The 15,888-nt window shown below is 41.1% G+C and overlaps 1 protein-coding gene across 2 annotated transcripts in view; it reads right to left on the reverse strand.

The window, feature by feature from the left end:
• Positions 1 to 15,888, reverse strand: part of SLC22A16 (solute carrier family 22 member 16) — a 53,981-nt gene that overhangs the window by 13,717 nt on the left and 24,376 nt on the right. For both annotated transcript variants that reach the window (XM_045008625.1, XM_045008624.1), the window contains exons 2-3: positions 4,611 to 5,087; positions 1,564 to 1,681 (exon numbers count right to left, since the gene is read on the reverse strand). In XM_045008625.1, coding sequence (XP_044864560.1) covers positions 1,564 to 1,681; positions 4,611 to 5,087 — 595 coding nt within the window. The remainder of the gene's footprint in view (positions 1 to 1,563; positions 1,682 to 4,610; positions 5,088 to 15,888) is intronic.

Here is a 15,888-nt window from a genome sequence, read left to right on the forward strand (position 1 = left end):
CTGGGAGGCTTTTAACTAGTTCCAATCAGCCCTTGATTGGCTTCGGGTGTCCCAATCAACCTAGCTGTCTCCACTGCCTTCCAGAAGGATCTTAATTGGCCTAGGTGTCTTGATTAACCTGGAGCAACTGCCATTTGGTTACCATGGTACCAGGGATTTGTTTAGCCTAGGGCTAACATACCTGTTCCTCACTACTTTACTGTAGCCCTCTGGCCTTGCCCCATCACACCTGTTAAATCATATTTTACAAAGTTGAAAGAGAATTTTCCTTACACTTCTATAAGCTCCCATAAGTTTTCTAACCATACTAATGTTCTGCCTTAAAGTATTTATTTAGTGAATGTACTTATTTCTATTTCTCTGGCACATATCTAGTGCTTTAGACATCTGAAAACTTTAAAAACACACAATTAGAAAATCTAAAGATGCTTCCCATATAATATTTTGATTAATCAAATCTCCAATTATAAAAATGCCAATTAATAAATTCCCATACAAAAGTGAAAAATATATATGCATTATACTTAACCATCTAAATCATCCTTTAAGATCTGATCCTGCACAGAGTGAAGGTAACTGGAATGCCCTCATTGATTTCAATGGTGTAAGATTAGGGTTTTTAAGCCCCAGTCCTGGAAGTGGATCCCTGTGGCCAGATACTTAGGCCTCTGCAGAGCTTCACTGAGTTCAGTGGGGCTCTGTGCCCATGCAGGGTCTGCTTGTTTGATCAGAGTCTTAATCTCTAGCACGTCCATTTATAAACCCCCTCAACCTCCCTCAAACCTCATCCAATGCCCAGAGAGACTCCTGTTGACATCACTGTCAGTGCTTAATTTGTAGTCAAAGAGGTGCTGGGGCTCAAGCAATTTTTTACATTCATAACTGATTAAGCAAGCCCAGAGGCACCTGGACTATGAACTGCCAAGCCCACAAAAAGTATATAGGGTAGCAATTTGAAATTGGTTGCTAAAAAATTAAATATGCTGACATACACACAAGTGTAGAAGAAGCTTTTAGAATGTTTACCAAGCCTATCTGTTTACACATATATCCAGCATTTTAGATGTAGTTTAAAAGACAGAAAAGATGCACATCAGAAAAAAGGGCAACTATCCCCTATCCATGAACATAGCTGAGGTAAAACCATGACTATATTTTAACAAAAATAATGTCTATTTCTAGTAATACACCATAAATAACAATGCAATGCAAGCTGCAATGCAGGAACCAGAGTTTGCTACTCAAACTTTGTCTCTCACCTAACTACCAGTCTAGCTGGGGTTGAGACTGTGCTAAAAGAAGCATTGTCAGCCCTTGATGAAGGAAGCACCAAATATTGCTTCATATGCCCCCTTTCTGGGTAAAACAAAGAGGAAGGGCACTGAAGGGTGAAGAAGCAGCAGTGTTCAGATTCTCACTCCTTTGCTAAAGAGAGTGTTGTGGCAACACATGGGGCTTTTAAAACCTGGAGAAGGGACGGAATAGGGAGAAATTATGGAGGCTTTCCTGAGGAATGTTAGGAAACTGCATTTAAAAAGAATTAGGATGAGCATCTATACTTACCATAGCAAGGAGAAAACGTATGATCACAAAGCTGTAGTAGTCAAATGTGAACGCCACTGCAATGCCAAATAAAAACTGACCAGTGCTTGTGAACCACATTATATACCGTCTTCCCACTCTGCACATTACAATAAAAACATCATAATTATTTCTTATTATTAATCATGTTTATTATGAGAGTGCCTGAGGGCCAACCAAGAACATGACCCCATTGTGCTAGGCACTGTACAAACACAGAGCTGTAGAGGATCCCTACCCCAAAGAGCTTATAATGGAGATACATAAGACAGACACAAGGTGAGGGAAGGATAGAACAAACACACAGAGTGAACAATGGGGTGGCATGTGATAAATATTGTACTAAAAAGCAACTGCAACTTTGGAAATCTTATCAATAAGAATTATAGTAAATATGAAAAGTATCACTAGTGCTGTATTTAGGGCACTGCACTACCACAGTAGTCCCAGGTTTGATCTTAGCTCTGATATATTGTTCTCTAGGTGAGGGAAAAACTTTTATATTTTCTGTACCTATCACTGTGACCAATTTAAAGTAGCACTGATGAAAGGGAGCCCCACCCGACTTTCCATGAACGTGGGTTCCAATGAAAGGTTTTTTACCTTAATTCCTCCGAATTATATGAAGATAAAATATCTAATAAATGGTAATCAGATACTTCCCCAGAATTCTCTGATTTCATAAGTGCACACACAAACTCACTACCAGGAATGCCCACCTATGTTAAATGTCACATATATAATAAGTACATTAGCAGGAAAATAACATTATGTGAAATGTTAGCTTCTTATTATAAATATTACAAGCCAGGTCTTTAATTATGTGTCATTCCTCATTCTGAAACAAAGGTCTTTAACATAAAAGGAATCCTAAATTTGTTTGTCCGGTTTCCATATCATCTCAGGTAGAAAACATATTGATCTACCAGAACATGCTGTATATAAACAAATAACCAGAAGAAGTCAACACCAATAAATTCAACTGAAGAGAAAAACTCTAACAGATATAAAATCTATTTATAGATTACCTCTGTCCTATTTTGTTTAACAATGTTCATTAATAAAGAGTATGTTTCAGGTGTCGACTAGATAAGGAACAGGCACTGTTTCATTTTTATTCTCTGATATAGAGATGTATTATTTCTATCTTCAGCAGCAGCAGCTTTTGGAGATTTGGGTTTGGGGTCGGTTTTGGTTTTTTTGTACATGAATTTGGTACCACATTAAAATAATACTGGAATGTGAAGTCTTACAGAACAGATATAGCTCAGACAGCTGCACTGCAAATTTCCCTACAATGCCCTGCCAATGTGCTTCAACCCTGACCTAGGGTATGTCTACACTACAGACTTAAGTCGACCAGTGTTAGGTCAATTTAGGGGCCGCCACCACAGTAATTACTGCGGTGGTTCATGTCCCTCCTTCTGTCGGTGGTGTGCATCCTCACCAGGATCACTTCCACCAACTGAAGAGGGGCGGGGTCCCCACTCCCAGCCGGAGTGGGGGAGCCAGGCGAGCACAGCTCGGCTGCGAGCGAGGAAATGGGGGCAGCTGCACTCTAACTGCCTGGCTTTTTTTGTCAATTTCAGGGCTCCAGCATGGAGCGCTGAAACTGACAAGACAGCCAACAGCAGATGTAAGTATTGCAGTGTCTGCACAGACACAGCATTTCCCTAACTACACCAGTCTAAGCCCTATGCCTCTCATGGAGCTGGCGTTATGATGTCCATGTAGTAGGGCACTTACACTGTCAGGAACAAGACTGTAGTGTGTACACTTACATAATTAGGTCAATGTAAGCTGCCTTATGTCCACCTAACTATGTAGTGAAGACCAGGCCTTGGAAAAATGGAGGAGGTAGTTGTCTTCATGCCCATTCAATCCTTAATCTCTGCCAAGATTCTCAGCAGAGATGCTAATTAGTTCTGCTGTGGTCATTCTTCTGCTGGGAACATCTGTTGACTGAAAACTGTATTGAAACTACCAACTTATTTCCCACCAGTCAAAAGCTGCCAGATAGTAATAACTTTCAGATGTAAAACTTTTTGTTGTAACTCCATAATATACAATATGTTTATTCTCTTAAATGGCTGTCTAGAGCTCGAGCTAATCTAACTGAGATTTATGTGAGTATAATGTCATTACCTGTGTCTGCATATTAACTGAAAATATAACTGATTTAAAGAGACACTGTCACTTCAATTTAGGTTCTAAATTCAGGTTTTGTATTAAAGAAAGTTTTACAAAACCTTAGATTAAGAGAACCAATTCCATACTTTTATAAAATCCAACTGAAAAAATAAGCTCCTCTTTATGCATTTACATAATGTGTTGACAACTGAAATATTTCAGCATTATACTACTGCTGGAGGAAGTGAAACTGACGGCAAACTAAAGGGAAACTGATTGGTCTATTTTCTTCCTTCATACAGACTGAAATGCAAAAAAAAAAAAAAAGGTAAACCAATAATGGTGAAAAATACAGTAGATTTTTAGTTTTAGTAATACAGGACCAAATTCAAATCCCCAAGTCTTTGCATCAGTCCCATAAAGTAGTAGTAATGACAGAGGTCGGGAAATTTGTTTTTTTTTTAAATATTTTTTTTAACCTTACAGCATAGGTTTAATTATTCATCATATCCATCATAAACATTTCTCTTTTTTATTATAAATAAGATGAGGAGAATGGGTAGAGGGAAAGGGAGAACTATGACCAGGGAAACTCACTCTGACCCCGATCCTGCAGAAAGCTCTGCTTAGGTACAAGGTGCCACACATATGGGGTAGCTTGCAGGATCAGGGCCTACATTTGATATAAAGCATGACATTTAAAAAAAAATTCTATCAACAGTTTTTTCTCTGTATCAGAGAAAGATAAATATAAGCTATGTTGAAGAACACATTTGTTAATAAAACGACAATTAGATTAAACTTCTTTTAAATTAATATCTCATATAAGAGCAAAGCATTTAGGCACATACGGAGTTATTGCACTCTTAAACTACAGTATTAAGAGGATGGCACTGTACCTGTCAGCCATATCTCCAAAAATCACTGCTCCAAACAGGACTCCAAGCATGAATGTGGGCTGAGTTAATTTTGCAAGCCATTCCCGGTGACAGACCAAATCCCATTCTGTAACAATGGTGCTCTTCCATTTTGTTTGATCATAGATATATCCATCAGAACAAGAAAAAACAGACTTGTTGCCACTATATTCATATGCAGGATACAAACTGCCCTCCCGCTTGGACCTGCTGCACTGATCAAGTTCCCAAATTTCTCCATTTTCCAGCTGGACCACAATGTAATTTTTTGTTGATGTCCACAGTGTCCAAATATCCTCTATTCTTGAACTAGAGGAATTGCTGAACAGTATACTAGTCACATTTCCAGGGACACTGCATACAAATTTAGGTGTAACAGCCATGAATACGGAAGCCAAGTAATGAATGCCACATGAGATAGCTTGAAAGACAGATGCAAAATAGACACATGCTTGGAATCTGTAATGAGAAAAAAAAAGTTTATAGGGAAAAATACCTGAGAGATTTCCATACATAAAAGAAAAGGACCACCAAAATTATTTAGTTGCTAATATCAATCTACTAATTTTTTTCAAATTTGTAAAAGGAGTCATAATTAGCTATCTAGTGGTTTGTTCTGTAGTTGTTCTAAATTAATTAAACCTTGCAAGAGACCAAACACCAGCAGAGTGCCACACAAGTAATGTTCTCAGTTCCCAAGAAATATCAGAGTATACTTTTGTGATGGGTTCCCTCTGGGGTGCCACCTGGAACTGGGGTACCACTGACCCTCCCCTGATCCATCAGCCTGGGCTCTCTCTTACACTGTACTGCTGTGACAAGCTGACAAGCCCTCCAGGCTCAGCCTGCACTTTCATCAGCATACATACAGGTAGGGATACACCCAGCTGCAGTTACATGCAGGCAGGCTCTTTGATAGGCCCTGCATGGGAAGGCTTCAGCTAGGGCACCTCCTAGCTCCTCAGGCACACCCCCCCTCTGGAGTATAAACTCAAAATTATATGGTCTTGCACTGCACAGGGAACAGTACAGCATAAGATCATAAAATTCGCTCCCTCTGTCAATGTGGAGAGGAATATAAAACGGCTTCCTACCCCTGAGTTATAATTTTCACACACTGGTTTAGATAAAGCAAAAACAAATTTATTAACTACAAAAGTGTCACACACACACAGAGTCTCTTTCACACTCCCCTCCCAACACATACTTGTATTATTGTTGTTCTTGGTATTTCCTGCAATGCATATATATTCTCTGTAATTTTATTCTTTCGAAGTGTTATTTTAGTGTTTTGACTGGTCTATGCATTTCATAATTTTTATTTCTCTTCCACTTAAATGTAATTCTCTGAGTAGTGAGTTTTAAATGCCAACCTGTCCTGGCTGGAGTAATTATCCCTATGGTAACTTTTAAAAAATATATATTATATCTAGGTTTTTGTGTTTCTACAGGTGGCGCATATAGGCAAATACCTTGGTGCATATAACAAAATTTATTCCACATGGATGGAAAAAATTAGAGGGAACATTGCTGACCACCTGACCAGGATGGTGATAGTGACTGTGAAATGCTCAGGCAGATTAGAGAGGCTATAAAAATAAAAAACTCAATAGTAATGGGGGATTTCAACTATCCCCATATTGACTGGGTACACATCACCTCAGGACGAGATGCAGAGATAAAGTTTCTTGATAACTTAAATGACTGCTTCTTAGAGCAGCTAGTCCTGGAACCCACAAGAGGACAGGCAATTCTTGATTTAGTCCTAAGTGGAGCACAGGATCTGGTCCATGAGATGAATATAGCTGGACTGTTTGGTAATAGTGACCATAATATAATTAAATTTAACCTCCCTGTGGTGGGGAAAACCCCACAGCAGCCCAAAACTGTAGCATTTAATTTCAGAAAGGTGAACTACACAAAAATGAGGAAGGTAGTTAAACAGAACTTAAAAAGTACAGTGCTAAAAGTGAAATCCCTGCAAGCTGCGTGGAAACTTTTTAAAGACACCACAATAGAGGTTCAACTTAAATTTATAACCCAAATTAAAAAACATAGTAAGAGAGCCAAAAAAGTGCCACTGTGGCTAAACAACAAAGTAAAAAAGGCAGTAAGAGACAAAAAGGCATCCTTTAAAAAGTGAAAGTTAAATCTGAGTGAGGAAAATAGAAATAAGCATAAATTCTGGCAAATGAAGTGTAAAAACATAATTAGGAGGGCCAAAAAGGAATTTGAAGAAGAGATAGACAAAGACTCAAAAAGTAATAGCAAAACATTTTTTTAAGTACATCAGAATCAGGAAGCCTGCTAAACAATCAGTGGAACCACAGGACAATTGAGGTGCCAAAGGAGCACTCAAGGATGATAAGACCATTGCAGAGAAACTAAATGAATTCTTTTCATCGGTCTTCATGGCTGAGGATGTGAGGGAGATCCCCAGACCTGGGCCACTCTTTTTAGGTGACAAATCTGAGGAACTGTCGCAGATTGAGGTATCATTAGAGGAGGTTTGGGAACAAATTGATAAACTAAAGTGTAATAAGTCACCAGGACCAGATAGTATTCACCCAAGAGTTCTGAAGTAACTCAAATGTGAAATTGCAGAACTACTAACTGTAGTTTGTAACCTATAATTTAAATCAACATTTGTACCAAATGACTGGAGGATAGCTAATGTGATGCCAATTTTTAAAAAGGGCTCTAGAGGTGATCCCAGCAATTATAGGCCGGTAAGCCTGACTTCAGTACCAGGCAAACTGATTGAAACTATAGTAAAGAACAAAATTGTCAGACACATAGATGAATATAATTTGTTGGGGAAGAGTCAAGATGGTTTTGTAAAGGGAAATCATGCCTCACCAATCTACTAGAATTCTTTGAGGGGGGGTCAACAAGCATGTGGACAAGGGGGATCCAGTGGAGATAGTGTGCTTAGATTTTCAGAAATCCTTTGACAAAGTCCCTCACCAAAGGCTCTTACGCAAAGTAAGCTGTCATGGAATAAGAGGGAACTCTCATGGATTGGTAACTGGTTAAAAGATAGGAAACAAAGGGTAGGAATAAATGGTCAATTTTCAGAATTGAGGAAGGTAAACAGTGGTGTCCCCAGTGGTCTGTGCTGGGACCAGTCCTATTTAACATATTCATAAATGATCTGGAAAAAAGGGGTAAACAGTGAGGTGACAAAATTTGCAGATGATACAAAATTACTCAAGATAGTTAAGTCCAAAGCAGACTGTGAAGAGCTACAAAAGGATCTCACAAAACTGGGTGACTTGGCAACAAAATGGCAGATGACATTCAATGTTGATACATGCAAAGTAATGCACATTGGAAAACATAATCCCAACTATACATATAAAATGATGGGGTCTAAATTAGCTGTTACCACTCAAGAAAGAGATCTTGGAATCATTGTGGATAGTTCTCTGAAAACATCTACTCAATGTGCAGCAATAGTCAAAAAAGCGAATGTTGGGAATCATTAAGAAAGGATTAGATAATAAGACACAAAATATCATATTGCCTCTATATAAATCCATGGTATGTCCACATCTTGAATACTGCGTGCAGATGTGGTCGCCCCATCTCAAAAAAGATATATTGGACTTGGAAAAGGTTCAGAAAAGGGCAACAACAATGATTAGGGGTATGGAACAGCTGCTGTATAAGTAGAGATTAATAAGACTGGGACTTTTCAGCTTGGAAAAGACACCTAAGGGGGGATATGATTGAGGTCTATAAAATCATGACTGGTGTGGAGAAAGTAAATAAAAAATGTTATTTACTCCTTCTCATAACACAAGAACTAGGGGTCACCAAATGAAATTAATAGGCAGCAGGTTTAAAACAAAAAAAAGGAAGTATTTTTTCACAGAATGCACAGTCAACTTGTGGAAATCCTTGCCAGAGGATGTTGTGAAGGCCAAGACTATAACAGGGTTCAAAAAAGAACTAGGTAAGTTCATGGAGGATAGGTCCATCAATGGCTATTAGCCAAGATGGGCAGGGATGGTGTCTCTAGCCTCTATTTGCCAGAAGCTGGGAATGGGCGACAGGGGATGGATGATTACCTGTTCTGTTCATTCACCCTGGTCACCCTAGGAGAGAAGGAGCAGTGCAAGCTCAGATGAGAAATAATCACAGTAATAAAGATGTATATTTGGACATTGCAGAGGGCATGAAGCAACTCATCAGGTACGACCCAGATAAGCAGCAAAGCCAGGTGAAGGGGAAGGTACTCTGGCAGCCCTCTCAAAAAATAAGGGAGGCCAACAGAAAATCTGGAGCTGATCCCCAGACCTGCTGCTTTTCTGTTGTACTGGATGCCGTACTGAGTGAGGATCCCACCACCATCCTGCACGTGACAGTGGACACCTCGTAAGACCCAGAGGAGGGAACCTGGCAGTAGTCACTGAATACCCAATAACACCTTTTTTAGGAAGTAATCTTGCAAGCTGCTGAGCTTCCCCAACTCTCACTGAACATGATGGGGCCTTAATGTTTCACAGGAAGTACTTAGCATTTCACAGAATCGGGCCCTTAAATTGTATATCTATAGTGTTAACTTCATAACATTGTATCGCAGCCATCAATGCTTCTTTGTCTTCACTGCAATAAAAGTTTCTTTTTACATTATAACTATCTCAAAGTAAAATTTTAGTGGGGACAAGACACACGTAGTTTTCATCTTGATATAGCTAATTGAAATCAACCCTGTTTTCTCTTCCCGGGGTTGACCTTGATGAGTTTGACATTAAAAACCGGAGTGGCCTTGTCTCCTCTAGGATTTTACTCTGAGATAGTTATCTTGATGTAAAAACATCTTTTTTTTTCCTATGAAGACATAGTTTATCTACATTACATATACTTCCTTATGGTCTACATTTCATTTGACCTTTTTGCTAAGACTGCCAAAAAGGTTGTAAAAATGTTGGTATTATTTTGTACTCTGGGCACTTGTGCATCAGGAAATACACTGAGGGCCACCAATTCTTACTATAAAGGCCTCTAAACCAGTGGTTCTCAAACAGGGATACGTGTACTCCTGGGTATGCAGAGATCTTCCAGGGGTTAACTCATCTAGATATTTGCCTAGTTTTACAACAGGCTACATAAAAAGAACTAGCAAAGTCCGTACAAACGAAAATTTCATACAGATAATGACTTCATAGTGCTCTATATACTATACATTGAAATATAAGTAAAATATTTATATGCCAATCAATTTATAATATGGTAAAAATGAGAAAGTAAGCAATTTTTCAATAATAGTGTTCTGTAACACTTGTATTTCTATGTCTGATTTTGTAAGCAAATAGTTTTTAAGTGAGGTGCAACTTGGGGGTATGCAAGACAAGTCAGACTCCTGAAAGGGGTACAGTAGTCTCGAAAAGTTGAGAGCCACTTCTCTCAACAACCATTGGATGGCAAAATTTTTGGTTGTTACCAATCTGGGGGTAAATATAGACCAGCTACCCAAATCTTAAAGTCTCTGGATCCCAACCCAGGGCCGCCCAGAGGGGGGGGGCAAGTGGGGCAATTTGCCCCAGACCCCGGGCCCAGCAGGGGCCCCCACGAGAGTTTTTCGGGGCCCCTGGAGCGGGGTCCTTCACTCGTTCCGAGGGCCCCGGAAAACTCTCACGGGGCCTGGGCCCCCGGAGCTTCTTCACTCCTGGTCTTCGCTGGTGGGGGGTCCTTCCTCTCTGGGATAGAAGGACCCCCCCACTGCTGAATTACTGCCGAAGCGGGACCCGCCGCCGGAGTGCAGCCGGGTCTTCGGCGGTAATTCGGCGGCGGGGGGGTCCTTCCGTTCCGGGACCCGCCTCCGAAGTGCCCCGAAGACCCGCGGCGGGGGCTGCACTTCGGCGGCGGGTCCCGCTTCGGCGGTAATTCGGCAGCGGGGGGTCCCCGCCGTGGGTCTTTGGGGCACTTTGGCGGCGGGTCCCTGAACGGAGGGACCCCCTGCCGCCAACTTACCGCCGAAGCGGGGCCCCCCGCCGCCGAAGACCCCGTGCCCCCGGAATCCTCTGGGCGGCCCTGTCCCAACCTTACCAATCTCCTGATCCATCCACTATCCTGACTATGCAGACTTCACATTTGGGTTCTGCAAACAGATGACAATAATAATAATGATTATAAAAAAAGATATGATAGAGTTGTTTTTATTAAAACTGAAGTGGCTTGGATAATACATTGTAAAAAATCCCTTTCCACTTACAAGAACCAGTTGTATCCAGTTCTAATTTAAACTCTCAAAAGATTGAGGGAATGAAAAATGACACAAATTTATATTTCAAGTAAATTTTTTATTGCTTTTTAAAGAGATAGATGCTGTTTTACAGGATAAAAAGAAGAATGTGGAAAGGTTAAGGAACTGTAATTTATACAGTTTAAAGAAATAAGAAGAAGGGGAAATTTAATAGCACCATACACAGAAATGATAGCAAGGGAAGATTTATTCAAGGTTGCCCAAGGATGTATTACAAGAAGTTAATGACCTCAAACTAAAGAAGGGGACATCAAGATCAGATATAATAAAACATTTTTTAACAGAGCAAGTTGACATTGGAACAGTCTTTCAAGAAAGGTCATTGAAGTGCCATCACTGGACATGTTCCGAAAGAGATTACATAACACTCTCAAAGGAATAGTTAGGGCAGAGATGAGTTATTGCTGGGATGATCTGGGAATGTGGGTGTGACAGTGTATCCCTGTGTCCACCCCTTTTTCAAGACTATGATACATTTTGTACAAAGTAGGCCTTCTACGGTATCATCTGAAAACTCATGATGTCCTGATATTTACTGTCCTGGTAAAATGTGTGTGGCAATATTGTATGTAAAGTTACAAGATACTACAGTATGATGTTACTAAGACATAGTCCATATCTGGGGAAGCAGCCACAAACCATTTCCTCAGAGACAAAAGGCAAACTGACACCTCAGCCAGGTGTCAACAAAATCAAGTGGGCTATTACCTGTTTAAGTGGCCAGTCTTTGGCAAGAAAAAGGTGTGAGTGAGAAATTTACATTTTGGCAAAGAAACAGATAGAGGTTCCCAGCCCCACATACTTTCTGTCTCCTGAACCCCAGCTGGAGATGATTCTCAAAGAAGAGGAAAAGGTATAAGAATGGGGAACGGATGCCCCAAGATATCTCTCCCTTCATCTCCATGCACAGCACTTGAAGGAAAAAGGAAGCATCATTGGACTGAGGAGCATCCATCCCCTGTCGCCCATTCCCGGCAGAAAGGAATTCAGCCGGTAAGAACATGCTAGAACAGTGGTCTCCAACCTTTTTATGCTCCAAATCACTTTTTGAATATAAGGGCAACCCAGGATCTATTCCACCCCTTCCTCGAGGCCCCGCCCCTTCCCCAAAGCTGCACCCACTCCATCCCCCCCGTGTCCATCGCTCACTCACCCCCACTCTCACTCACTTTCACAGGGCTGGGGCAGGGGTTTGGGGATCGGGAGGGGGTGCAGGCTCTGGGCTGGGGATGAGGGGTTCACAGTGGGGGGGGGGGCCTGGTCTGAGCCTGGGGCAGGGGGTTAGAGTCCAAGAGGGAGTGAGGAGTGTAAGCTCTAGGAGGGAGTGTGTGTGCAGGAGGGGGCTCTGGGCTGGGGCAGAGTGTTGGGGTGCAGGAAGGGGTACAGGATGCTGGCTCTGGGAGGAGGCTCAGGGTGAGGTTTGGGGTGCAGGAGTGGTTATGGGGTGCCAGCTCTGGGAGGGGATCAGGGCTGAGGCAGGGGTTGGGGTGCAGGAAGGGGTACAGGGTGCTGGCTCTGGGAGGGGGCTCAAGGTGGGGCTTGAGGTGTGGCCTCCTGCCAGGAAGCACTTACCTCCAGCGGCTCCCAGTAGGTGGTATAGCGAGGCTAAGGCAGGCTCCCTGCCTACCCCGGCCCCACACTGCTCCTGAAAGGAGCCGACACACCACTGCAGCTCCTGCGGGAGTCTGGGGACATGTGGCGCCGTACTGCCCCTTTCTGCAAGCACCGCCCCTGGAGCACTCCCGGCCAATGGGAGCTGTGGGGGTGGTGCTTGCAGGCAGGAGCAGCGCGTGGAGGGAAACTCCTGCCCTGCCCCCCTGCCATGAGGCTGCACTGGCCACTTCCAGGAGCAGTGTGGGGTTGGGGTGGGCAGGGAGTCTGCCTTAGCGACAGCCACACTGCGCTGCCAGAGATCGCGAATGACAGGGAGATCCTCTAGGATCGACCAGTTGATCACAATCAACCTTGGTGACCACTGTGCTAGAACATGTGGTGAGAGAGACTTTTGCTTTGAATTCACTTAGCTTGTTAAGTTAGGTATTAGTTGCATTTACTTTTCTTTTAACCAATTCTGACATTTATGCCTCATTACTTGTAATCACTTAAAACCTCTCTTTCTGTAGTTAATAAACTTGTTTTATTGTTTTATCTAAACTGGTGTGCTTGGATTGAAGTGTTTGGGAAACTCCTTTTGATATAACAGGATTTGTGTATATCATAAGAACCTAAGAACAGACATACTGGGGTCAGATCAAAGGTTCATCTAGCCCAGTATCTGTCTTCTGACAGTGGCCAATGCCAGAAGGAATGCCTTGAGTCAAACATTCTACAGTAGACTTTTTTTGGGTCCATCCACCACTTTAATGACAACAGATGGAATGTGAACCAGCATACCCAGATAATGTTTGCATGGCTGATGTAAAGGCTTCAACCACCCTTTTCGCATGCAGCACAGGTGAGATCTGGCATGCTGAGTCATGAAGATGCGAGATGCCTATGGCTCTGAAGTCTGAGAACTGTTCTTACTGATGTTCAGGGGTGAGCCTGGAGATGGGTATATAAGTTGAGTATGATCTGGAATCTTTCTGGAGGTAGATAAACTATCAGTGCTGCATAGTCCAGAATACCCCCAATGAATTCTATTTTCTGTTGTGGAATCCGTATTGGCATGTCCATGTTTACTTTAAGACCCAATTGGGTAAACAGAAGTAGAATTTGCTGTATGAAGTCTGCTACTTGTTCACAGACTTCCTACGATTCAGTCTGGCATAGCCGAATACAAAGCCAGGGGGTTCAGGAGAGTTTGCATTCAGCTGCCCATCTTACCATGACTATGCTACTATTTAAAATAATAGCTCTCATTGAGTCAGCACGAGTATGTGTACATGAGCTGGGAATCACACCCCATATTTCCTAGATGTAGCCTAAATATCCAACTATCTGTTTAAACAAATCTGAAAGTGACAGTAATTTCAAGCTCCAACTTATAGCAATGGATGGTGAGCAGGAACTGAGGGGCAACTGGAATTGTCCCACCCTTTATGCCCTCAGTTGGAAGCACAAGGACGCTCAGGATACAGTACCACCCCCAATGGACACTGCTGCCAAAAGAATCTGTCTTGAATGTATTGGGTACACAGGCACCAACAATGGAATATATATGTGGACAAGCACTTGAAGAAGAATTTGATCTTTAACATCTAACTCAAGGTAGAAATAAGTTTTCAGATAGCCAGGATGTAGAAGTAGTCCAAATCATGATTCTATGATTCGATTATCATAATGCTCTGCATCTAGGTTACTGTTTTTAAAATGTTTGCATGACTCATTTTTCATGCACTTTGCAGACTCTCCAGAAAAAGGCTGAGTCCTAGGCATAGGTAAAAGTCAGTGCTGTGTCTGCTATGATTTGTGAATGATTGACTTAATTCTATAATTCTGCCACTCTCTTCCTAAAGTACAATGTTAATTTCGCATAAGAGAGTTTGTTGTTCACAATCATAGAATCATCAAAATGGAGGACTGGAAGGGACCTCGACAGGTCACTGAATCCAGTCCCTTGCACTGAGGCAGCAGGATTAAGCATTATCTAGACCATCTCTAGCAAGTGTTTGTCTAACCTGTTTTTAAAAACCTCCCTAGGTAATTTGTTCAAGTGCTTAACTACCCTTATAGTTAGGAAATGTCTAACCTATATCTCCCTTGCTACAATTTAAGTCCATTACTTCTTGTCCTGTCCTCAACAATTTATCACCCTCTTCTCTATAGCAACCTTTTACGTACTTAAAGACTTTTCTCAGTCTTCTCTTCTCTAGACTAAACAAGCCCAAGTTTTTCAATCTTTCCTCACAAGTCATATTTTCTAGACCTCCAATCATTTTCGTTGCTCTCCTCTGGACTTCCTTCAATTTGTCCACGTTTCTCAAAGTGTGATGCCCAGAACTGGACACAGTACTCCAGTTGAGGCTTTATAAGTGATGAGTGGAATAATTACTTCTTGTGTCTTGCTTACAACACTCCTGCTAATATAACCCAGAATGATGTTTTTTGCAACAGTATTACATTGCTGAGTCATATTTAGATTGTGATCCACACTATTACCCCCAAATCCTTTTCTTCATTATTTCTTCCTATACAGTCATTTCCCATTTTGCATTTGTGCAGTTGATTATTCCTTCCTAAATGTAGTACTTTTGCATTTGCCCTTATTGAATTTCATCCTATTTAATTCAGACCATTTCTCCAGTATGTCAAGATCATTTTGAATCCTATCTTCCAAAGCGCTTGCAACTCCTCCCAGCTTGGTATTGTCCACAAACTTTATAAGTGTACTCTCTGTGTATACTCTAATATGTATTACAAATTGAAAATGACATTACCGTAGCATTAAAAATATGATTTTCACAAACCAAAGCAAGGCTACTCTAGCCAAAGTCTGCCATAACTTATCTTCCTGGATATTACATTGACCTCAGAACAAATGGCATTTTTTGGCTAAGTGATTTATATACAAAAGACAGGATAGATTAATTAGTGAAACATACACACACATTATATTAGGCATACTCACTGTTTCAATTATTAACTTTCAAAAAATAAAAAATTAATTTGAAATAATAGCCACAGATGAACTTAACCATGAATTTCCAAAACATTTTTTTTAAACTATAACTTTTTTTTGTCCTGGAATATACCAGTATACTACTTACACGGCGGGGGTGGGGGGGGGGGAAGAGGAGGGAAGAGACTCATAGTAATTGCTATGAAAAATAGATATGTCAGAAAAAACAACTTTAACCTAGTTCTTGTTTTAAATCTAGATGTCTAACCTTATTGTAGGAATTTTGCATATTTTGATTTATGTTTATTAATGACCTTCAGTTTTAAAATGTACATTAACTACAATTAAGGAGGGAAAAAGTAGGAAGTAATTAATTTCAATTGCATATACTGATCCATATTTTTAGCCACGCTGAATCCTTTAATGAG

The sequence above is a fragment of the Mauremys mutica genome, chromosome 3 (genome assembly GCF_020497125.1).
Source record: "Mauremys mutica isolate MM-2020 ecotype Southern chromosome 3, ASM2049712v1, whole genome shotgun sequence".
Taxonomy (NCBI): Eukaryota; Metazoa; Chordata; order Testudines; family Geoemydidae; genus Mauremys; species Mauremys mutica.